Below are 25,902 nucleotides of genomic sequence, written 5' to 3' on the forward strand. Positions count from 1 at the left end.
CTGCTGTGGAACGCAGTTTGGCGGTTCCTCGGGAAGCTAAATATAGAATTGCCATATGACCCCGGAATACCATTGTTATGTATCTACTCAGAGGGCATGAGGGCAAAGACACAAATGGACATTTGCACACCAACGTTTATAGCAGCATTCTTTATAATTGCGAAGAGATAGAAACAGCCAAAATGTCCATCAACAGATGAGTGGCTAAACAAACTGTGGTATATACATACGATGGAATATTATGCAGCCATAACAGAGAATAAAGTTATGAAGTATGTAACAACATGGATGGACCTTAAGGACGTTATGCTGAGTGAGATTAGCCAGAAACAAAGGACAAATACTGTATGGTCGCACTGATATGAACTGACGTTAGTGAATAAACTTGAGAATTTCACTGGTAACAGAGACCATCAGGAGATACAAATAGAGTAAGATATTGGGTAATTGGAGCTGAAGGGATACAGATTGTGCAACAGGACTGAATATAAAAACTCAGAAATGGAGAGCACAATACTACCTAACTGTGATACAGTAATGTTAGAACACTGAATGAAGCTGAATGTGAGAATGATAGAAGAGGCCTGGAGACACAAATGAAATCAGAAGGAAAGATAGATAATAAAGACTGAGATGGTATAACCTTGGAATGCCTAGCGTGTATAATGATAGTGACTAAATGTACAAATTTTAAAAATGCTTTTGCATGAGAAAGAACATAGGAATGTCATTACTGCAGGGTGTTGAAAATAGATGGTAATTAATGTTTTAAAATTTTAACTTATGTGAGACTAAAGCAAAAATTGTTTATTTGGTACAAAAATTATATTTTGACTAGTGCATTTCCTAACATACCTTATGTGGACTTCTTAATTGAACACCATAAGTACATGGAACCTTTAGTAGGGCATGAGATTTTGTTGGTTTGTCCAGAGAGATGCCCTGATAAATCCCAGAGTGATTTGAGCAGTGAATAAAAAAGTATTTGCAAAGTCCCCTTGGGAGAATGGTGAGAAAGGGGGAAAATTCAACTTCCCCAAGTTGAGTTCTTGATATTCTCTAAGCAGTGGGGACAACCAAAGCAATAGGCTGAGCCCCCAATCTTGAGATTTGTTTATATGAAACTTACCCCCACAAAGGATAGGTCAAGACTACTTAAAACTAGGCCTAAGAGTCACCCCCTAGAAAACCTCTTTTGTTGCTCAGATGTGGTCTTTCTCTCCAGCCAACACAACAAACAAACTCACTGCCATCCCTCTGTATACATGGGACATGACTCCCAGGAGTGTAGACCTTCCTGGCAACGTGGGACAGAAATCCTAGAATAAGCTGGAACTCAGCACCAAGGGATTGAGAAAACCTTTTTGACCAAAAGGGGTGAGAGTAAAATGAGACAAAATAAAGTCTCAATGGCTGAGAGATTCCAAACAGAGTCAAGAGGTTATCCTGGAGGTTATTCTTACGCATTAAATAGATATCACCTTCTTAGTCAAGATGTAATGGAGAGGCTGGAGGGAACTGCCTGAAAATGTGGAGCTGTGTTCCAGTAGCCATGTTTCTTGATGATGATTGAATAATGATATAGCTTTCACAATGTGACTGTGATTGTGAAAACCAATGTCTGATGTTCCTTTTATCTACCTGATCAACAGAGGAGTAAAACATATGGAATAAAGATGAATAATAGGGGGAACAAATGTTAAAATAAATTTAGAGTGAAATGCTGGTGATCAGTGGGGGTATGGTATATATGAACTTTTTTCTGTTTCCTTTTTGTTTCTTTTTCTGAATAGATGCAAATGTTCCAAGAAATTATCATGATGATGAATATGCAACTATGTGATGATATTGTGAATTACTGATTATATGTGTTGAACGGAATGATTATATGCTAGGAATGTTTGTGTTTCTTTGTTGTCATATTTTTTTTTCATTTAAAATTAATTTTAAAAAAAGATGTAATGGAGAGGCTGGAGGGAACTGCCTGAAAATAAAGGACTGTGTTCAAGTAGCCATATTTCTTGAAGATGATTGTATAATGACATAGTTTTCACAATGTGACTATGTGATTGTGAAAACGTTTTTTCTAATGCTCCTTTTATCTACCTGATCAACAGATGAGTAAAACAAATGGAATAAAAATAAATAATAGGGGGAACAAATGTTAAATTAAATTTATATTGAAATTCTAGTGATCAGTGAAAGGGAGGGGTAAGGGATATGGTATGTATGAATTTTTTTCTATTGTCTTTTTATTTCTTTTTCTGAATTATTGCAAATGTTCTAAGAAATGATCATTTTGATGAATATCCAACTATGTGATGATATTATGAACTGCTGATTATATATGTAGAACGGAATGATCATAATAAAAAAATTAAAAAAGAAAGAAAGACTGATATATTGTTCCAGAGCAGAGGAACATGCTAGGATGGTATCTTTTGGCTATAAAGGAAACTACAGGAATATTTGATAAAACTTAAGTGGGCAAAAGAATTGAAAGCAAGGGCTCAAACAGAAATTTGCACACCGATGCTCATAGGTGCATTATTTATTTGCCCAAAGATGGCAGCAACCCAAGTGTCCATCAACTGATGAACAGATAAATAAAATGTGATATATGCACACAATGGAATATTATTTGGCCTAAAAAGGCGTGAAGTCCTGATACATGCAACAACGTGGATGAACCTTGAAGACAACTTGTTATATGAAATAAGCCAGACCACAAGAAGACAAGTATAAATTATGATCTTGCTGACTTGAAAGAGAGTAAGCAAACTCAGTCAGAATCTAGTGTATAGGTTACCAGGGGACAGGGAGGGGGTGGGGAATGTGAATTTAAGGCTTAAATGTACAGGATTCCTACTTGAAATAATGGAAATGTTTTTGGTAATGGATGATGGTGATGGTAGCACAACATTGTGAAAACAATTAACAGCATTAAAACATATATATGTATGAATGTAAACAAAGGGGGAAATGTAGGATTTTGGTAACAATAAAAATTAAAAGAAAATCCATGGAACAATAGTGCACAAACAGTGTACCTTAAGCTAAACCATGGACTTTAAATGTACAATTATAAAAATGTGCTAACATCAGTCGTAACAAAAATTCCATACCAAAGCTAATTGTTGGTGGGATGGTGTATGCAATTCTATATTTTATGTGTAATTGTTCTGTAAACCCACAACTTCTCTAATAAAGGGAAGAAAAGAAAAAAGTCTGTTTGAGGATTAATTATTGTATATTAATGATAACTTACTGATTTTAATGATTGTCTTGAATTATGTAGTAGAGTATTCATAGGAAATGCACCCTAACTTACCTGGGGTGATAGGCATTATGCCAGCAACCTTCTTCTCTAAAGGCTCAGGGGGAAATCTACTTTGTGCATAATTTTTCTGTAAACCTACAACTGCCTCCCTCCGCCCAAAAAAATAAAGTTCTGTTTCTTTAATAGAGAAAAAAGAAAGAGAGGGCATGCACTTTCACCTTTCTTCCATTTTGCTGATTCCATGAAGATTAGAGGTGTCTTCTAGGTATGCCAGAACCAAGAGCCCTTATAATTATAAGGGACTGCCCTTATGGCCCTCGACTACTGACCACTGGACTTTTACATAAGGGAGAAACAAATTTCTTTTTTAAATCACAAAGAAAAAGAAAGAAAGAAATAACAGAATGAAATACTATACGAATATAAGTAATAAAATTGTTTTGAATTACTAATTTCTTTGCAACCATGTAAGAAATGTAACTGCTTTTGAAAAAACAAAAAGTCCTGGGACTGGAGAAGCTTCTGAAAGCTATGATAGCCAGAGTAAAACTATTTCAGTGACAGTAAGTGTGGTATAAAGCCAATTTTGGCTGAAAATTCTACAGTCATTTCCCATTTATAGCATGAAAAATTGTATTTTCAACAGCCAGTGCAAGAATTCTTCTTAAAAATAATGTTATTAGATAACAAAAATGGCTATGTTTTTTTTTTTTTCCATTCATGTTTGATTTTCCTTTATAATGTGTCCTTGCAGCTCCACTCCTTGAATCTGGATTTGCCCATAAGGCTCGTTTGGGTCAGTGAAATATTGATAGACATGATGCAAGCAGAAGCTTGAAAAGTGCTTATGTACTATTGCTTTATCTCTATCGCTGCTCTTGGGAATACTGCAGCCACTTCCAATGTGAATGAAGGTAGGGAAGCCTGCTGAATAAGGAAAGATATATTGCCAGATCATTCCCACCATGAGTGAGGCCATCCTAATCAGCCAACCCCAGCAGAGCCACCAGTAACCACAGAGATCATTCAAGTCAGCCCAGACCACAAGAACTGCCACCCAACTCATGTAATTATTTTAAGCTCATACATATTAGGACATAAGGGACTGTATTAGTTTGTTAAGCTGAATAAATGCAATATACCAGAAATGGAAAGGCTTTTAAAAAGGGAATTGAATAATTTCCAAGTTTACAATTCTAAGCCTGTAAAAATGTCCAAACTAAGGCATCCATATACCTTAATTCAAGAAAGGGCAATGGGTCTGGAACACCTTTGTCATCTAGGAAGGCACATGGCTGGCATTTGCTGGGGTCTTGGGCTTCTGGTTTCAAGCAGCTTCTAGCCTCTGTTCTGTGGAGGGTTCCTCACTTTGCTTCTCAGGGGCTGGCTTTCATCTCTTGGTTTCCCTTGTCTCTCTCCAGGTTCTGGCTCGCTTAACATCTCATGGGAAGGCACATGGCAATGTATGCTGGGCTTCAAGCATCTCCAAACATCTGTGTCTCTGTTCTGCATCCCTCCAAAATGTTTCCTTTTTACACTAATCAAGATCCACCTGGAATGGATGGAGTCACAGCTCCATCTAATCAAAAGGTCACACCCACAATTGGATGTGTCACATCTCTGGAAATGATCTAATCAAAAGTTTCTACCCTACACTACTGAATCAGGATTAAAAGAAAGGGCTGCTCTCACAAGATTGGAACATGATTAAAACATGGCTTTTCTGGGGTACATAATAGAGTCAAACCAGCACAGGGACCATCCATATCATCAAGGCTATTTATTTATTAATCCAGACACTCCATAAATGTTAACAGGTACACAGCACTATACTAAGCATGTTACATCTTTTAATGTTTAGAATACAGATCTCATTTAATTCAGAAATAAATGATATTTAACCTGACTTATGTGTGATGCCATCTAATATTCCTACTTTCTATTCTTTTTGTTTTATTTCATTATTTTATATAATGGTGACAGTTCACTAAATTGATTTTACAGTCCTCTAATGACTTTGGACCCACACTTTGAAACGCCAACAGTTGCAAAATATGCGTGGCATTATATAAAATGCTACCACATAATTAATAGAGATCTTCAAATTAAAATCTGATGATGATTCTCCCTCTACTTTAAGTTTTTCAATGGCTTCTGACTACAGTTAGCTTTGAGATCAAAATACTTCACAGGATCTGGAAGGCACTGGGCAACCTCATCCCACCTGTCTGTCCAGCGTCCTTGGGTATGCATCTGCTCCTTGGCTCCTGTTCTAGTTTGCTAGCTGCCAGAATGAAACACACCAGAGACGGATTGGCTTTTAATAAAAGGGGATTTATTTCCTTAGTTCTTCAGAGGAAAGGCACCTAACTTTCAACTGAAGCTCTTTCTTACGTGGGAAGGCACAGGGTGATCTCTGCTGGCCTTCTCTCCAGGCCTCTGGGTTCCAACGATGTTCCCTGGAGTCATTTCTTTCTGCATCTCCAAAGGCCTGCGCTAAGCTGCAAGTGCTGAGATGACATATGCTGATCTGCTTAGGCTGTACTATGTTGCACTCGCTCATTTAAGCACCAGCACCAGCCAATTAAATCAAACATCATTCACTACAGCAGGCACGCCTCCTAGCCGACTGCAGATGTGATGAGCAACAGATAAGGTTCACATACTATTGGATCATGTCCACAGCAACAGAGCTAGGTACCTTCACCTGGCCAAGTTGACAACTGAATCTAACTACCACAGCTCTCTAGGCTCCAGCTCCCTAAGCTGGCCTTCTCTCTTATTTCCTTGTGTGCATGACGCCCCTTCCCTAGGGCTGATTGACCTCTTGGGATTTTCTTCTTTGATAGAAGAAAGCATCCTTTTAAGCCTCTTCCCATGGGGAGACTTCCTGTCTCACCACTGAATCGTGACTCTCAAATGTCTTCATCATTGAGATATTAGTATGTGGATAATTATCAGTTTGGCATTTTTCTCTTACATAAGCTTTACCTGCTTGTCCCCAACACCTACAACGTCGTTCACATAAAGGTTCTCACTTAGTGTTTACTGAATGAATGAATGGGGTGGATGAATGGTTGAATGTTTCTGAGATTTTATTAAAATAAGCTTTAACTCCACCTTTGTAACCTCAAGGCTTCTAACTCTCCACAGAGATGGGATAAACCACTCTATAGGGGAACAGGCCAGAGATATATCTAAGTGGCTGATGCCAAGGAAACCAGACTAGAGTTATTATTCTCCACTAGAGAGGCTTTATTGCCAGGCCAGCCTGTGAGCCTGATGCCCACTTCTGTAGGGGCACTTCTTGCTTAGGAGGCTCCTCTGATACAATCAGGGCCCACTTCAAAGGTCAGTCAGATATGGTCAGACACGTGGAATCCCACCAGCAGCCTTGACTTAGACACAATCTGGGGCCAGGGATTCTACTGTTCAGATACCTGAGCTGTTGAGACCCAAGCACCCCCACCTCCCCACACCTGATACCGTGGAAGGTTACTCTACTGTATAAGAAGGAAATCTTATCTTTCTGAATAGTGAATTTCATTACCATTTTTGTTCCTTTAGTGTCAAGACATCTAAAGAAGACTGATTTTAAATTAAAATTAAAATTTTGCAAGTGAACATTGTTCCTGACAGAGCTCTTAGTCACAGATAACAGAATCTTCTCTAGCTAATTTAATCACAAACTAGAGCCAGTTTAAAGGGAATTAAATAGCTCACCAAATCTCTGTCTCCCAGAAATCCAGAAAATCAGGCTTAGACATCTCATGTCTAGAAAAATGTGGCCACGGTGCGCAGCCATAAGAAATGCCCAGACTGTGGGTCTTTTCCAGGGAAAACCATCTAGGGCATTTCAGTATAATTTCTGATATCTGTTCATAGTCGTCATGTATTTCTCTGTTGAGATTTTCTGTAATAAATTATACTGAATTCTTCATATATTTAATGCCATATTCTAGGCAAATATTTTTCCTTTGCTGTTACTTTTCCTTGTGGTTTCTTCCATTATTTCAATGCTAAAACAATCATCATGACTCCACATGTCAGATAAATTGTCTAATTAGAACCTAGTTAAGTGCCAAACACATTTGAACCCTCCTCCACCATTTACTAGTTCTGTATCCTTGGGCATATCACTTACTTCCTGGGCCTCCTTCTCCTTATCTATAAAATAAAGTCAGTAAATAAGAGTAATAATCATAAAATTTTGTAACGATAACTCAATTCTATTAAGTGCTTAATAATGACTGGCACAAAACTGCTCAGTGTTTATTAGCTTTTATTTTGTCTTCCAGCACCCAAGCCTTGTCTAAATATATATTGAGTATGTTTTCACCATGGATCGTATACTGGGAAACTGGACAAATCTTGCTTTGTTCCAAAAAACGGATGAATTCTATTAATATGTAATGTCCCGCTCCCGAGTGTCAACCTACTGCCAAGGGTGAAGAAGGATGTGGCAATACTAAGTTTGCTGGGACAGGGAGCCCCCGCGTCCCCGCACCCCGGGCGTGGGGGACAATAAAGGAGGCAGTCACCGACCGTGAGGTGGGTTTGGCCTTGCAGGTAGCCGCCTGCAGAGAAGGGTTCTCGGTCCAGGCCCCCCCCAACGTCACGCCACCTCTGCTCCGGGCCATGCGAGGTGAGAGTTCTACTCCAGGCCACCGCTAGGGGGCGCGCTCCGGCCTCCCGCATCCGCTGGTCCGACAGTGGGGGGCGTCGTGCGCTCGGGGAACTGGTCTGCGGGCTGCGCCCCGGGGACGCTGCTGGGCCGGCCTGCAGGACTCCGAAAGTACCGGCGGCCAAGAGCGAAATCACCCCAAGTGCCGCGGGGCGGCGGCGGGAGGGGGCGCTGCGGGACCCGGCGGGCGCCGCGCGGAGGAAGTGCTATCTTGGCCGCCTCGGCCGCGCCTCTGGGGCTGCGGAGCGCCGCGCGGGCCGCGATGTCCTCCCGGCCCGGGCGCGATGACGCGGGGCCAGGGGGAGCGCGGCGGCCGCGGGAACCGCCCGAGCAGGAGCTGCAGCGGCGCCAGGAGCAGAAGCGGCGGCGACACGACGCGCAGCAGCTGCAGCAGCTCAAGCACCTGGAGTCCTTGTGAGTCCCCCGAGCCGGAGGCGCCAGACCTGCCAGATGAATCGAGGGCTGGGTCCGTTTCTCCGCAGGGCCCCGGGGTCGCCCGTGCGCGCTGTGCGTTGGACGAGGGTCCTCGGAAACCCCCGCGTGTGGGCGGGTAGGCCCGGCTGCCTCAGTGCTCGCCGCTTCGCATCCCAGCCAGCCCCGGTGGCCGTTTCTTGATCTCCGGGTGTCGTCGGCATTTAACTTGGAGCCCTTGCTCCTCCAGCGGAGTGAAGGCTCCGTCCCTCAGCGTCCTCGGAGCCCCCGCCTCGGCCCAGGAGGAGAAATGGAGGCTCCACCCCGGGCTCCTCAGGGCTCACGTGGGTCGGTGGGTTTGGCCCTTCCGGAAGGGGGAGATAACTCGGATTTGGCGGTTGGTTTGGGCACTATTAGGTGCTAAGCACCGAGGCGTTTAGTAAATATTTGTGGACCCAGGAAATGAGTTCAGAGGAGCACTTTGGTTATTGCAAGTTTCAGTACAGGACGCCCACTAGGAAAAGGAGAAAACACCGTTTTTCTCATTCTCTGCTGTTAGAAAGGGAAGAGAAAGCCCAGTCCTGTAACGTTTGTGTGGTGAGAAAGCAAAGAATAGAGAACGGAGTGAGGGACTGGCCAAAGAGCTGTCCCTAAATATGCGAAAGTCTTACCGTCATGTAGAAGAGTTGTTCACTCTGGTCCTGAGGAATTTTACCAGGATCTGAGCGTGGAAGCTACAGAGAGGCCAAATCCAGCTCAACATAAAGAACTTACTACCAGAGTCATATATTCTTGGCTGGTCTTTATGGCCTACTTGAGGCGTCATTGTACTTTGCAGCTCCAGGGGTTCAGGGAAAGTGCAGATAGCCACTGGGTAAAAGGTTGTGTTGTAAAGTAAATTCAAACATCAGGTGGTAGGTTGGAATAATGACCCTTTAAGTTCTTTTCCACGATTTTATGATTCTATAATTAACTGCAGAAGTGAAACTTTTCAAAGCATGGTGTTCACTGAGTTTGTCAACAAATGTTTTCTTTCAGTTTCTGCACTTTTAGTTACCTGTGCTAAGTAAAAGAGATGAAAGGTACGGGCCCTCAAAGGATTAAAACCCTTCCTAAAACCTGGGAGCTTTGAAGCAAAATACATTCGTTTTTTTGAGGCCTGCACTGCTGTTTTCAGAGAGTCGAATGATTTCAGACCTCTTCAGTAGTTGTAGGATACAGCCCTGCATCCCTGGGTTATGTGTTAGTCTGGCCCCTTCAAAGACCTCTGGCACCCTCTTGGTCTCCTATGCAAATCAGATGTTCAAAAATCTTTCCCTCCAGAGCTCAGGCATGGCTCAAGTCCCTACAGCGGGTATCTCTAACTGTAGGTTCCCAGATAGTAGTTAATACCACTAGTTAAATATTTGTTTTGAAGCTCACAAACACAAGAGAAATTATAATCTTCTCATTCAGGTGATGAAAGGGCGGTTCAGTGGCTGAGTAAAGTTTGATCAAGGATACGTCTACTTATAAAAGAACAAAACTGGAGAAAAACTCAGATTTCTCATTTCCAGACTGGGATCTTCCAGGTTCAGAAATTTAAAACTGATTAACCTGTTCACGTGTTTGGTTTGGCCAGTTCAGGGCCTTGTTTTGTTTTGTTTTTAATTGTATTTATTTGTACCAAACTAATATTTGCATGTAATTTTTTAAAAATCAGATGCTAAAAGGCCAGTTTCAAAAACTAGTGATCTGCTGCCCTACTCTTCATTCATCCCACACATTCACTGCTGCCCACACCCCAAAAACAAGGCTTCCATAAGTAAACTCTTTTATTTTATTTTCTTCTGGCATTTAACTCCTTCTCCCCAAATTGTAGGTTTATACTGTTGTTTTTGGACATTATCTATTAGTTTCATGTCATATTAGGTAAAGATTTCGTTCTCTTTCCCTACCTGTCTTGTCACCATCCTTCCAATATAGCTTTATTATGAAGTCTTACTAAATCAATAGTTAGTATTAACATTATTATAATATTGTTCACTTTTGAGCCAAATAGTGTTCTATTATTTATTTTGCTCTCTAGTATAAGCTTTGTTTTTTCACTAGTTAATAAGAGCCTTCAGTTTTTTCATTTGCTTACTTTTGTATTACCAACTGCAATTTCTTTTCCAAATGCCCCAAAACCTGGGCATAATTTTTTTGCATTACTACTAACAATCTCTGATCCTGGATCCTGTGTCTTCCTTTTTCATCTTTTTTTTTTTAAAGGATTACTTGTTATTTACTTAAAATTTTTTTTTATTGGAGCAGTTGTAGGTTTACAGAAAAATCATGCAGAAAGAACACAGTTCCCATATACCCCCCTCCAGACACAAACATAGTTTTCCCTTATAATAAACATTTTGCATTTGTGTGGTACTTCTTTCCATCTCTACTACCTCATTAAGCTGAAGCACATTCTGTAACTTCCTATGAAAGAATTTAATATGGATACATTTTTTGACTCCTTGCATATCTGAGAACGTTTTTTATTCTACCCTCAAATTTGATAGGAAATTCATCTAGGTATAGGATTTGAGGGGCAGAGTACAGTGTACTATATTAGTGTTACATGACACATTAGGGCTCTGTAAACCCCCCCCCCACCTTCTTCAAGGGGTCTGAGATGGAAACTGTAGAAGATGGGCGATTCTCAGTGTTGGGAGATCGAGTTGGGGCTCTAACTCCTTCAAGGCCATATGGGCCATAAGGTCCACCACACTGTAGCTGTAGCCAAACTCACTGTCATACCAGGAAGGTGGCTTGACAAAATGGTCATTGATGACAATGCCAGTCCCAGCATCAAAGCTGGAAAAGTGGGTGTCACTGGAAAAGTCAGGAGACAACTTTGTCTTTGCGTTTGCCCAGGATGCCCTTTAGGGGGCCCTGTGACACCTTGCTTCACCACCTTTTTGATGTCATCACATTTGGCTGCTTTCTCTGGTTGGCAGGTCTGATCCACAGTGGACACCTTGGGGGTGGGGAATTGGAAGGTCATGGCAATGAGCTCCCCATTCAGCTCCAGGATGACCTTGCCCACCACCTTAGCAATGCTAGTAGGTGCAGGGATGACGTTCTAGGCAGCCCCATGGCTATCATGCCAACTTCCCAAGGGGCCAAGCACAGTCATCTGGGTGGCAGTGATGGTGTGGACTGTGGTCATGAATCCCTCCATGATGCCCAAGTTGTCATGGATCACCTTGGCTGGGAGGGTGGGGGTAGGCAACCATTTGGTGGTTCAGGAAGCATTACTGACGATTTTGAGGGAGTCGTCATTCTTCTCATGGTTTATACCCATCACAAATATGAGGGCATCGGCAGAAGGGACAGAGATGATGATTCTTTTGATGCCAGCCTTCTCTAAAGCCGTGAAGACACTGGTGGGCACTGCAACACCATCACCACCCCATATGATGTTGGTGGGGTCTTGCTCCTGGAAGATAGTGATGGGCTTCCCACTGATGACAAGTTTCCTGTTCTCAGCCTTGATGTGCCTTTGAACTTTCCTTGGGTGGATCATGCTACAACCACATGGTTGAAGTCAGTGAATGGGTCACTGATGGTGATAACCTCTGCTTTGCCAGAGTTAAAAGCAGTTAAAGAGTTAAAAGTCTCCAAGTATGGCCAAATCCATTTACTTTGACCTTCACCAAGGTGTCTCAGGGATATGACTGGTTCTGCACAAGCAGATACAGCTGTCTTTCGAATACAGAAGAGCAGAGAGCCTAGATATGGAATTTTAGGCCAAAAAATGATTTATATTTACTCCATTCCAAAGTGGTATGCCAGTGTTTTCTAGCTCCCTCTATTATCATGGAATCTGAGTCTATGAAAGATTCCCTTTCTTTCATAAGTTACCTATTCTACTTTCCCTCCCCTTTGGAAGTTTTAAGAAACTACTCTTTATCCTTGGTATTCTGAGGTTTCATGATGATGTGAATCTTTTGTCACTGGATTTATTTTTTTTTTTGCTTGACACTTCTAGAGTATGCTAAATTCATATATAAATATGTGTTCTAATTTCCTCCGTTGGTTTTTTTATTTATTTATTTTTTCTCTTGGACTTCAGTTGATTTTCTAATTATCGTTTCTTTCCTGTTTTCTGTCTTTTGTCTTTTCATTCTTTCTGGAAGATATACCTGCCAAGCCTTCCACCACACTTTTATAAGGTTTTAGTTAACATGTTTTCAATTTTCAAGAGCTTTTTCTTCTTCTGAGAATTCTTTCATAGCATACTATTCTTATTTCATTAATATCTTCTCTCATCCTTGAGGAGCTCGTTAATTTTTATCTTTCTTTTCTTGTGTTTTTGTGCTTATTCCATTGCCCTCTGTTTGTTTGCCTTTTCTTTTATCGCTTTCATTTAGAGTGTTTTCTAATGTATGCGGATACTGTTGGCTCTCCTCAGATTTAAGACACAGGCATTTTAAAAGCTCTTTTGAAGGGGAACGCAAGAAAGAGAGTGAATGGGAAAGTACAGGTCTTTTGCCTAGAGCTCTTTACTGAAGGGAGATCAGGTTGTGATCTGTCTTTTCTGTGGATAGACTCCACAAGTCAGCATGTGGAGATTGTTTTCTGGGGCCTATATAGTCTTGGCACAAAAGAAGTTTCCCAGCTCCAGCCTGGGGTTCCCAGTTGTTTGCCTGGCTCCCAGTGTTCTGGAATGTGGTGGGAAGGAGGGAGCAGAACATCCCAGACTTCGGCCAGTTGTCACCCTCATCCCATCCTCAACTGCGATGATATTCCACAGTGCTAAGGACCTCTCCAGTTATGTTTCATAGGGAACAAAATCTGTGGATTCTTCAGGGTCAGGCAGGCATACTCTCCTAGCTGTGGGGAAGGAAAATACTGATCATTTCAGCCACTCTATGTCCATGCTCCCAACCCTCATTTTCCAAGGCTGGAACTTCCTCCACCTAAAGAGGTCAGTTACCACTTCCTTCTACTTTCCCATATTTGTTGAAATTCTTCCCTGCTGTTGCCTCCTCTCGGGCTTTCTTTGTGATATCATATCTTTTTGGTTCTTTTACTGTCATTTTAAGGGAGTCTGGGGAGGGGAGACATAAGCAGGTTGGTCAGCCTGCCATGTTAAATAGAAAGCCCTACGGTGAATTTTTACAAATTGAAATCAAGTGCTTTTACCCAGGACAGCACCCTCTTTAGGTGTCCTCAGTTTCCCTTGCACTTGACCTTCTCTCTTTGATTATACCTGTCAGGCCCCGATCGCATTGAGTAGTCCACCCAGGTTCTAGAGCTCTTTATCTCTCAAATGTGCCTGAGAAGGGTGTGTAGGGCAGTTTTATCTCTTGCCTTCCAGTCCCATAGAAGCCAACTGCAGGAACATTTGAGAGGCAGAGTGCCTGGCCTGCCCTCCTCGTTATATGAGGTTCTTTTAAGTATAATAGGGCATATTTTACGAGCCTCTGAGGAGATGGTATAGACTTGGCTAAAAGCGGGCGTAATTGCATGGGGAAGAGTCAGAGGTGAAAGGGAGTCCCTGAAACAAATGGCCCAGGAAGGCTGCAAGCCCAGTCTGGGGATGATGTCTACAGGAAGGCCACCATGCCATCTGTGCCCAGCCTCTGCTTAGGAACAGTTGGCATGTCCCCATAAACCTGCAAACCTGTAAAAAGATCACTTGCTTTCCCTTCTCTCCAAAAAAAAGAATCATTGTGGTAGGACAAGTTTTGTTAGTATTTCAAAATTGTTCTAGATCTCTGCATGGTGTAATCACATCCGTTTATTTATATTTAATCTTGGGGTGCTGTATTTATTTTATTAAGTGATTTAATTATAAGGTGGTTTTAAGTTTTTTTTTTTACCAAGGATATGCTTTTTATTTTGACTTGTCAGCTGCCTTTTCCTCATTAAAATTCATAGTGTTCCTTTTAACATGGTTGATGGCGTTTTTTTGTTTTGTTTTGTTTTTTCTTTCTAGTTATGAAAAACCTCCTCCTGGGCTTATCAAGGTGAGTGTGAATTTTGTATTCTTGGTTATTCTCTTAGACATGCTTGCAGACTCAGTAACTTTGTTATTTAAAAAAAAAAGGGGGTTCCATGAGGTTTTGGACCGCTTTTTTTTTTTTTATAATCTTATTCCTTCCCAGCCAATGTCTGATGGTTCATACATTATGGCTTTCTCACACACCTGTGCTTTTGTGGAAATTTAATCAGCTGAGTTTATGTTCCAGCAAGAAACTGCTGCAGGCTCATGTGTATTCCTCAGCAGTTGCTCCCCATCTCTCTCTTTCACTTTCCACTGCACCTTATCAAAGCTCTGCTGCCCCCATTTGCGTTGTCTGACTCACCTGCCCAGCCCCTCAGCACATCATGTGCTGTTTGGGTCATAATGGTTTCTTGAGCTTCTTCACCTCAGAGAACTGTTGAGTTAAAGGAGACTTGAGAGCTCATCCCCTCCAGCTTCCCCCAGGCAGGATCCTGCATCTGGTACAGGCCAGAGTACCAGTGTCAGCGTGAGTGTTACTTAGAGTAGCAAGTAAAGGCCAAAGCAATTTTTTCTGTTTGGTAACTTTAAATTAGGAAAAAAAAAAACATTTTTATTATTCTAGAAAACCTTGCTTCTTTGGTTTTTGTATATACTTTGCCTTATTCCAGAAAGCTTATGTGTTAGTGAAAACCTTTTTGTGATCTTAGAATCTAATTTACACCAGAATTTGTGCCTCATAGATCAAACTATTAGAACACTAGTACCTTTTCTCTAAGAACAGCTTTATCTTCTCATGATATAGTTCTTCCAGTTACAAATATTTCCTACTTTTTCTGTCAGGTATAGCTTGCCTTTCTTTTTAGTTCTCTGAGAAGATAATTGAAAATAGCATTGGTATCTGCAGCCCATGATAAAGCCAGGCAGTACGTTCTGAAACAGATAGGAGAGAATTTCAGTGTTCTTTTTCCGTACTGTTTACACATTGCTTCCTTTGTTTAGGAAGATGAGACCAAGCCAGAAGACTGTATTCCAGATGTACCAGGCAACGAACATGCTAGGGAATTTCTGGCTCATGCACCAACTAAAGGACTTTGGATGCCTTTGGGGAAAGAAGTCAAAGTTATGCAGTGTGAGTATGGAAGAGTTTCCAGTAACACTACCTTACACACATATGGTTACATATCATGTGCATTTACAAAGCAGATTTATTTATTGTATTTAATTTATTCTCACAACAGTCCTGATAAAGGAATGGCATTTTATAGATAAAGAAGTAGACTCAGAAATATCCGTTCGTGGTCCAAGGTAAGAGGTAGAAAGTATAGCTCTGACTCTAGGGCCTCTCAGAATCCAGACTACCAAATCCAGTAGTCTGTTCACAGTAAAATAGCTCCCTCTGGAGTATACTCTTTGGTAGTATTCCTGTGGTAGAAAGGATATTCTGTGGTAGAAAATGCCATGGGGTTAAAGGATGCATTAGAGGGCAGGACCATTTGGGTCATACCTCAGGGTCCATTCCAGGTTATCGCCCTCTCTGGGAGTTTACAGCCTTTATCCCTCTAACCTGAGAGGAGCCAGGCCACAGGGTTGGTCTGGATTAGGGAGAGCTCCACGTGCACACCCACGCCACCAGAGCAGCAGCACCTTCACCCTGGGTCATTAAAGATGGCATCTGAAGAAAGGGAGCTGCTGTTTCTTAAAGGCATTTATGTTGACTGTTCTATTTCCTGTATCTCGGATCTTCTTTGTGGTTACATTCTTTTGTGGTAAAGCACATCCTCCAATGGCTTCCTGAGAAATGGGTTTATGGGAGATAAAATTTTCAAGACTTCATGTCTCTAGAAACATCTCTCTATTTTACAGATCTTTTAATTTACCAGGGTATAGGATTCTCGGTTAAAAATTATTTTCCTTCAGAATTTTAAAAGCATTTCTCCATTTCCCTCTTCTTTCTAGAATTGCTGTTGAGAAATGCAAAGCAATTCAGATTCCTGATCCTGTGATGTAACTTGTTTTTTTATTGTTATTACGTTTTGTTTTTTATTTTTCCTTTCTGGAGGTTTATAAAAGTATCTCCTTAACCCTGGTATTCATAAATTTCTTATCTTGTCATTATTTCCTTCCCTCTGTGTTTGCAACCCTGTTATTCAGACAGTGGACTTCCTAGCCTGATTTTCTAATTATTTATCTTTGCTCTCCTATTGTATTTTTGTTCTGTTTTCTAGAATATTTATCATTATTACCTTCCAGTTCTTCTAAGTTTTTTATTCAATATCTTCTAACATCAACTACAACGTAATTCAGTTCAATTCTGATTCTACCCAGATCTAGGCCCTATTCCAGAGGTTAAGGGCACACATCTCCACAGGCCAACTCTTACTTACACACCAGCACAAGGTCTGGGGTCTCCAGGGCCATGCACACTCCTGATCAACTGGCTGCAAAGTCCAGGGTTCACACCACCCCCTTAGGTTCAGTAATTCACTAGAACAACTCACAGAACTCACTAAATGCGCTATACTTAGAATTATAGTTTCTGCATAGTAAAAATAAGCCAAAAGAGGAGGCACAAAGGGTGCGATATGAGAGGGTCTCAAAATGTAAGCTTCAATGTCTTTTCCACATAGAGTCAGAACACATTACCTTCACTGCACATCAATAGGTCTTAATCATGGCAGTTCACCCTGGCTTCTAGAGTTGCAAGTATATGGGGATTCATTACATAGGCAGAACTAAGGGAATCAGTGCCTAGGTGGTTGGATTCACTCTTCAATCTCCAGCTCCCACTCCCTTCCCAGAGGTGGGAAAGTGGGGCTAACTCAGTAACTTAAAACTCCAAATGCCTAATCACATGCTTGGTCTTTCTGGTATAGCCAGCCCTACCTCCTTAAGACTACAGGTGTGACTGGCCCCACCTCACCCTGTTAGTTTCTTTAGCATATGAACTATGTTATAGTCCTGGGCCCACCATGAATACCATTTTTATCTCAGGAAATTCCAAAGATTTAGAAGGCATTTCCAAGGAACCAAGGACAAAGATGAGCCCAAGTTCTTTCTTATACTACAGCTATCAATGTTTTTAAAATTTACAATCTATTTTGTTCCATGAATATTCTTTTTAAAAAAAAAATCTGTTGGCTGTTCTATATATGTATAACCTGGTATTTAGATGTAAGAATGAAGCTGATCAGGCTGGGATTAAGGTAATTCAGAATTCAGGGCTAAGGAAGATATAGTCTATATTTTAGAACCTCATCTTCTCTTTGAGACCAAAGGAAGAAAGGTTTATGTTGTCCAGAACCTAAATTTCTTGTAGCACATAACCTAATTCAACCTGTGTGGATAGATCATTTAAACAACTCAAACACAGGGAGCCCAGAAAAAGAATAAGTGCCTTTAATGTCATGCCTGGATACATCCCAGAGTATATAAAGCAGATATTCAAAAAGTACTGGCAAAGCCCCTTGAGGAATATGAGAAAAAACATGGAACTATTAAACTTTACTACGGGGGAAGCCCTGATGCTGTGTCAAACATTAGGGACTCCCAAATCAATAGGCCAAGCCCTTGATCTTGGGGCTTACTCTTGTGAAGTTTATGTAGGTAGCAGAGAAGCTTAGCCTACCTATAGGTAAGCCTAAGGGTTACTTCCAGAGGACCTCTTCTGTTGCTCAGATGTGGCCTTTCTCTCTCTCTCTCTCTAAGCCCAACTTTGCAAGTGAAACCATTGTCCTCCCCACTACGTGGGACATGACATCCAGGGGTGCGAGTCTCCCTGGTGGCATGGACGATGACTCCAGGGATGAGTATGGCCCAGGCATCAACAATGCCATCCTGACCAAAAGGGGGAAAAGAAGTATAACAAGTAAGGTATCAGTGGCTGAGCGAGTTCACACAGTCAAGACGCTACTCTGGAGGCTACTCTTACAGAAGCTTCAGTCAGACATTGCTACCTATCATAACTTGCCAAACCACAACCAAAACCATTCCTGCCAATCGTAAAGAACACCTAAGGCATTATATAAGATTCTACAAAGGTTCCATGCACTAAGATAACTTTCCAGAAATCTACAACTTCCAGATTGGTCCCCAGACCAGATAAATCCTGAAATGCAGAGGGGCTAGCCTCTCCAGAACACAAACTAGTTCCATCCCCCTGTCCCATATTGTCGACAGCCCCTTTCAACATGGAAAAGTTAGAATGGGCATAGTCCAATACCCTTAAGAAGTGGGAGAAAGATCAAGGTTCATGGTAGAGTTATACAGAGAAGGTAGGGTTTAACAAATGTGTATGACTGCTGAATCATTGCATTGATATTTCTTATAATCTCCGATATGTTAGAGCAGCTAGAAGTAAAAACCTGAAATTGTCAAACTGTAACCCACACCAAACTCTGAAATGTGTTCTACAGTGAATTGTTGTGATGCGCTTTGAAATTTATTGCTTTTTTGTAAGTATGTTATAAATTTATCATGAAAAGAAAAAAAATCTGTTCTTGTTCTGTTGTTGCATGGTTTGTCTCTCTTTAAAATGTTAATTTTTTTTTCTTCTCCCTGATGTGTCTTTTTCCTTCAAATATGTTTCCTCTTCATTAATTTGGCCTTTATCTTTCATTTAAGAAGTTTCCAGATGTCTGTTCTTCTATGGTTGTATACTGTATTGGTTATCTGTGGCTTAGCAGCAGATTACCCCAAAATTTAGTTGTTTAAAACAACAATAAACATTTATTATCTCACTTTCTAAGGGTCAAGAATTCAAAAGCAGCTTTAGCAGACTGACTTTTACTTTGACACTCTCCTGAAGTTGCAGTCAAGATGTACCCTGAGGCTACAGTCATCTGAAGGCAGGAATTGGACTGAAGGACATTTCCAGGATTGCTAACTCACAGGCCTGGCTCTTGGCAGAGAAGCTCCATTTTTGCTATATGGACCTCTCTGCAAGGCTGCTTTTTATTCTCAGGATTTTACAGCTGGCTTCTCCCTGAGCCAGTGTTCCAAGAGAGAGCAGAGTGCAAGCAACAGAGTATTTTATGTCTCCAAAGTCAGAAGTTGTCATTTCTGCAATATGCTATTGCTTAAGCAGCTCACCCTGTTCATTATGGGAGGAGACTACATGAGAGTATGTGTACCAGGACTCCTTGGGTCCTCGTGGAGGCTGACTGCAACACTTACTCTTGTTTAAGTGTAGGAGATTTAAAAACAAACCAAAAAAGCGGATTAAACTTTTAAGTATGTGAGAAGAACTTCTTAACTGAATTTCATTTAAGCAGTCACTATACCAACTGGTTGGATAACTTATGAGGTCAGTTTCTCTAGAGAAGTTGTTTCCTGTCTGCAGGGTGAAGGTCAAGCTGCTAATGGTCTAGGAAGTGATTGGAGTAAGATGGCGGAAAGTCCTGGCATCCAGTACTCACTGATTCACTAATCCTCCTAACCGTTTTCCCAGTTTCATGGTTTATGCCTTCTTGAAAGAATTCTCTTTGTTGTCTTTTCCATGGGCTATCAGAAAGGAAAAGAAAGTAAATGAATGATTTTAGCCCATATCTCTACCCAGAAAAATGCTCCTTTCTTCTTCTTCTTAAGTTTGAAAACCACTACTCTGTTTGATGAGGTAGTTGGTTGAATTTCACCTAACATTTTATACTTCTTTGCATTGACTTGGAAAATAAGACTGTTTGGTTACAACCAGAATCAGTTTCCCCATGAGATTAATGGAGCTTAGACATCAGGGCCCCTCACATGTATCTCTCAGAGTCCTGGGTGGGGGCCCCAACAATGTGTTCATGTGGTCCTATGGTTTTGTAAAATCTGCCAAGGCAAGAAATTTCTTTTCCTAAAAAGCTCTTTTCCCCTTCAGGTTATACAAACTTCATGCCCCACAAAACTTGGGCCCATTCGAGTTAGGGGAAAAAACATGCATAACTATATATGTGTTGGTTCTCAAACTAAGGTATCTACAAATCAAGAAATATTGTTAAATCTTTGTAGGGAAATACTCATTTTCTGGGGTGGACCTGATACTTTGCATTTCTAAAAGGCTCCCACATGTTTCTGATTTTGTTGCTCCATGGACCACACTTTAAGTAACAAGAAACACCATCCTTTAACAGTAAGAGTTTTGAGGACAAATGACATGGATCTTTCTCTTTTTTTCTCACCAAAATCAAGGTTGTATTTGTCTTCACTGATTGGCATAGAAACAGAATATTTAAGGAAACCAGAGTCCACAGTGCCGAATGAGGGTTAAGAGACAGAAATTAACAATGCAGTCAGCTGCCAATGGTGACTCAAGGCTCAAAGCCCAGCAGATAGGAATTGTGGACATCAAGAAACAAGAAGCAGAGTTTACAGCCGAACATGGTGGTGCTGTACGGCTATGAAAACAAAACTGGAAACCAAAAGGAAACGAGATCCTTCTTGATATCCACATGCAATTCCATGTTTTCATGGTATTTTATATACCTTCATTTGATCACAAAGACAGGCATCTGTTTGAAGGGGTCTACATCTGTGTTAAGAGTACAGTCCTTCTTCCCCAGATGGAACTAGCTTGAAATGTGGAGAAATAAGGACAGGGTCAAATTATTATAGTCAGTAGAGAATTTCCAATCATTCAATCTTCAAACAAAAATGAGCAGGGGAAAACTCTCTCCCTGCCATTACTTCTGTAGCTGCCAGCATGTAATAAAACTAGTCTTAGCTCTAGTTCCTCTTCCTGCTCCTAACACTGTTGGTAAGAGTTACTTAAGGCCCAAACCTAGGATCTCATTTCGTTCACCATTCCCAGATTATTTCCTAATTTGTCTCTAATCCAGATGGTTCTAAGAGGATGAAAACAGGTTAAAGATGTTAAGTAACAAAGCTCTCATCTATTCTTACTTTACTCACCACTTGCTTTTTCCCACATCTCAATGCCTGTCATGGTTTGAAGATGTTATGAACCCTAGATGCTCATATTGTTAAAGCTAATCCATTCCTGTAGGTGTAAACCTATTATTGGTGGGACTCTTTGGTTAGATTATTTCAGTTAAGGCATGCCTCAGGTGGATCTCAGTCCTCTTACAGGAGTCCTGTATAAGAGATGAAATTTTTTTAAAAAGACATAGAAGTCCATGATCACTGAAATTCCATGAAATGTATATTTTCTTCTATGTTCTGGAATATGTTATATGCATTATCTTGTTAAGTCACTCACCAGTTCTTCAGTAGGTGCTCCTAAGAAGCCTTATTAAATTAGACAATTTCCCTTTGTCTCAGCTAAAGTCCTATTAGGGTTTGATGGCATTAATATTTTAAGAGAACATGTGATTTTGTTTAGATAAAGGTGAGGGATTTGTACAGTGGTTGACTCAACCTGAGAAAAATTCTGGTTGCTCAGGTGTCTCCTTTATAAAGGACAATCAGAACCACTTGATAAATTTAGAAGATTCACTTTTTGAAAAATATACTAAGACATATAATGAAAAAAAAATCAGCCTTTGCAGTATTTTTGCATGGGATTGCTTACTAAGTATTTGATGATGAAATACTCATTTCTAATACTCCAGAATTAAAAGATGCTTGGGAAGCAATTACTTTCCCTCTGATTATTGGGATCCTGCATTTCTCATCCATTGATTGTGTTTGTTTTTAGTATTGGAATTTAAATGAAGAATAACTTTAGTATGAACTACTGATTCTATATCTTGATTAAGTGAAAGTGTGTTATCTTACAGAAATATTTCCCTTCTTCTTTGTTTTTTAGGTTGGCGTTGTAAACGGTATGGTCACCGAACAGGCGACAAAGAATGCCCTTTCTTTATCAAAGGCAACCAAAAGTTAGAGCAGTTCAGAGTAGTAAGTAAAACTCCATAGTGACAATTAACATCCATTGGACATGGTGAATGTCAGTGGGTCAGGGTGTCCTAGGTGAACTGAAGATTCACATACAGTATATTCCCAGAAGCCTTTCAGCCAAAGTATCTGGGTTGACTACATCACAAATTGCATTTGTGTGAAAGATAAATTCTTTAACAAAAAGCAAATTTCTTTTGAAAGTGTTATTTGTTTATGCCTTCGAAATAGTGACTCTTTTTCAGAAACAGAAGTTATCATCAGATCTTTTTTTTCCACCTTTTATATTAAGAATGATGCTATAACTAAAATCAGGGCTTTAGTTTCCCAGTCTCTATATGAAGATTAGATGTCTTTCTGTTATAAGGTAGAAGTATATGTATAAGTTACATTTTCTTAGGTGACAGAAAGACAAATCTATCATTTCTTCACTTTATTTTAACAGAATTACCTTTCAGAGGTGTTAGTTCCCTGCTCAATAACTACTTCTTGTCAACTTAAGTCTGCTGCTTTCTGGATGTATTGGTGTTATCAGTATATACCAAACTGGGGTTCACAAGCATTCTCCAAGAGTTTTAAGACATTTAAAATACTGTGTTTTCATTTTAATAATCCGAAAAAATTATTCTGATCAAGCTCTTCTAGGTAGAATATCAGTTTTTACAACTGCTACAGAAGAAAGTTTGATGATAAGTTTCAAAAATTTATACATGTTCTTTTTCTATTTTTTTTTTTTTTTTTTGCACAGGCAGGCACCGGGAATCAAACCCGGGTCTCCAGCATGGCAGGCGAGAATTCTGCCTGCTGAGCTACCGTGGCCTGCCCTACATATTCATTTTTAAACTCATAAATCTCACTTCTAAGGGTTTATCCAAATGATATGAAGGAACATCAGAGCTTACACAAATGTTTATCCATATGTAAGAATAACTTTCAGAAATATTTATGTGATTTAAAAAAATGGAAAATGAAACAATAGAAGAAACAACTAAATGTCCAGCATACCAGCATAAATGTAATATAGAAATTATATAACCATTAGGAACTATGTTCTAGAAGTTTGTAATGTCACAGGAAAATATTCATGAAAACATTAACGAAAAAGAGAAGAGTTATATATATAATATGATTTTAATTTTTCCTAAATTATGAATAATTACTGAAAGAAATATGCTAAGATATTAGCAGTAGTTATCATCTCTGAATGTTGAAATCATCAATTTTTATTTAATTTTTTGTAATATCAGAAATTTCTACAATATACAAGTATTCTTTTTTCTTCAATTGAGATAACTCACTTACTATCTTATTTTTAAGTAATTGTATATTTGCCTTATTAAACAAAATCAAAACATTACAAAAGTAAGGTTTTCACCACTAACTCCAATCTTGTCTTTCTCTACAGAGGATATTTGCATCTAACGGTTTGATATATACTTCCAAACTTCTTTTGGGTACTTACAGATATTTTTCTGTACCTATAAATGGATTATTCTTTTGTGACACTTTGCAATTCACTTGTTTTACTTAATATCATCTCTTGGTCATCTGTCCACATAGAATGAAGAAAATTACCTCATTGTTTCTTCCCTTGAGTAGTATGTCATAGTATGACTGTGCTATAACTTATGGGGCTGTTTCCTCAGGGAGAATAATAACATTATTTCCTGTATTTTTTTAATCAGAAAATCCCTTTTATAGACTCAAGGAAATTTCTGTGACAATTTAGAAAGAAATAGAACATTGTAAGCATAAAACTACAACAAACAGGAAAAAAAATAACCAGTTTCAATAAAATAGGGATATAATTTTTGGTTAACTAATGGTCTATGAAGCCTAACCAAACCTTAACTTTCTCTGACATTTAAGGCACATGAAGATCCCATGTATGACATCATACGAGAGAACAGAAGACATGAAAAGGATGTAAGGTGAGATCATGGTGATGATAACAAGCTCCTCTTAAACTTTTAAATTATATAAAATTAGAAACAACAATTCCGATGTTAGGGGAATGGTTTAGTAAATATGGTGACTATGGCACTTTAAATATGAAGCATCTGAAAAGCCAGTTTGTGGGGACTGAACATGCCAACCTTAAAGCAGTGGGCTTGACCCAGCTCACTCACAAGACTGAGAACCGAGGATAGGAACCCACATTGTTACAGCTAGTTTGCTGTATGTCTGATTACCTTTCATGTGATTTAGCTTCTCTTTTCAAATATCTTTAAGAATCTGAGGTTCTGTTAAATATTATTCTTAAGCAGAATAAAAGATAGACTGAAAATATGGAGGGCTTATATATTTTTTTCAATTTCGTTATATTGACTTGTAATTATTAGGGAGGTGGATGGTCTACTATAGAACTGAACAGTGAGGGAATGATTGTGAATATCAGGCATCTGTTAAGTTATTGTAGGGGGCAGTGCAACGGTGGCTCAGTGGCAAGAATTCTCACCTGCAGAGCTGGAGACCTGGGTTAAAAAAAAATTTTATTGTAGGGACATGTAGAAATATTTAGGACAATGAAAATAATACAAAATGGCTTGAAAACTGGTTAAAATCATGTAAAATAGGCATTCATGTGTATAAATAAGGAGAAAAATATGCAAAACTAAATATAAGTACTGTGATTACTGACAGGGTTATACATGACAATTTTTTCCTCAATCCTGGTTCTAAATCATATTTTACATTTAAAAAATTTAAAACTTTTTTTTAACTGTGTTAAAAATCATGGTTCTTTGACTAATTTTCTATGTAGGATACAGCAATTAAAACAGTTACTGGAGGATTCCAGCTCAGATGAAGATGACAGCAGTTCCAGTTCCTCTGAGTACAAGGAGAAACACAAGAAAAAGAAGAAGAAAGAAAAGCATAAGAAAAGGAAGAAAGAAAAAAAGAAGAAGAAGAAACGAAAGCATAAATCTTCCAAGTCTAATGAGAGTTCAGATTCAGACTGACAAGGACTTGACTTATCAACATTCTCTTCTCAAACATCAAACACTGTGGCCAAAGAACAGAAATCAGAGAGGGATGGGAGAGAGAGAAACCAAGACACAGAGATATTTAACATCACAGCTACCTTTCAGTAAGGTTGCAACCCACAGGAGGGTACGTTTTCTCTTCCGAGGTGCTAGCACTGGACATTGACTGATTTCAGTCAGGAAGGCTTATTTAGTGTCCTCTTCCAAGCTGGTCACTGCAGTCAGTTTGTTCATTTGAAGTGCCTCCTCCAGGGTGGCAGGACTAAGGGAATTTCTGAGGAAGCTCTTCTGTGGCTTTCCCCCTCCATGGTGGGGCTACTTAATTCCTATCAATTTTAGGCATTTTCTCTGTTCTGGAGGGTAAATAAAAGCTGATTATTTTATTTATATTTTAACGTATTTGTTTTTTCAGTAGTAATACATTTACATGATCCAAATTTAAAAGATACATAAGTTTTTTGATTTTTTTAAATTTTTTTAAACATAACGATATACAAACACGAACATTCTTACCATATGATCATTCCATTAGTGGTATATAATTAATAACTCACAATATCATCACATAGTTGCATATTCATCACCATGATCATTTCTTAGAACATTTGCATCAATTCAGAAAAAGAAATACAACAAAAACAAAAAACCTCATACATACCATACTCCTTTCCCCTCCCTCTCATTGACTGCTAGTATTTCCATCTACCCAATATATTTTAGCCTTTGTTTCCCCTAT

At 39.7% G+C, this 25,902-nt stretch overlaps 1 protein-coding gene and 1 long non-coding RNA gene across 2 annotated transcripts; both read left to right on the forward strand.

The window, feature by feature from the left end:
- Positions 1–2,796: 2,796 nt before the first annotated feature.
- LOC143649981 (uncharacterized) lies at positions 2,797–5,186 on the forward strand. Its single transcript, XR_013159288.1, has 2 exons — positions 2,797–4,194; positions 4,702–5,186. It is a non-coding gene; the product is annotated as an uncharacterized LOC143649981 (long non-coding RNA).
- A 3,040-nt stretch (positions 5,187–8,226) lies between these two features.
- Positions 8,227–25,555, forward strand: RP9 (RP9 pre-mRNA splicing factor). Its single transcript, XM_077120161.1, has 6 exons — positions 8,227–8,378; positions 14,338–14,368; positions 15,346–15,475; positions 22,091–22,182; positions 24,049–24,110; positions 24,944–25,555. The coding sequence occupies exons 1-6, from the start codon at positions 8,227–8,229 to the stop codon at positions 25,140–25,142; spliced, it is 666 nt and encodes a 221-aa protein (XP_076976276.1). The 3' UTR covers positions 25,143–25,555.
- The last annotated feature ends 347 nt before the right edge of the window (positions 25,556–25,902 follow it).

This window comes from Tamandua tetradactyla, chromosome 1 (assembly GCF_023851605.1).
Source record: "Tamandua tetradactyla isolate mTamTet1 chromosome 1, mTamTet1.pri, whole genome shotgun sequence".
NCBI classification, from domain to species: Eukaryota; Metazoa; Chordata; class Mammalia; order Pilosa; family Myrmecophagidae; genus Tamandua; species Tamandua tetradactyla.

Excerpts from the sequence above, each read along its gene's own strand:
- RP9 (XM_077120161.1), top strand. The coding sequence starts at position 8,227 with ATGTCCTCCCGGCCCGGGCGCGATGACGCGGGGCCAGGGGGAGCGCGG. Across the intron at positions 8,379-14,337 it reads CTCAAGCACCTGGAGTCCTT|TTATGAAAAACCTCCTCCTG; the intron begins GTGAGTCCCCCG and ends TTTTCTTTCTAG. Across the intron at positions 14,369-15,345 it reads CTCCTCCTGGGCTTATCAAG|GAAGATGAGACCAAGCCAGA; the intron begins GTGAGTGTGAAT and ends TCCTTTGTTTAG.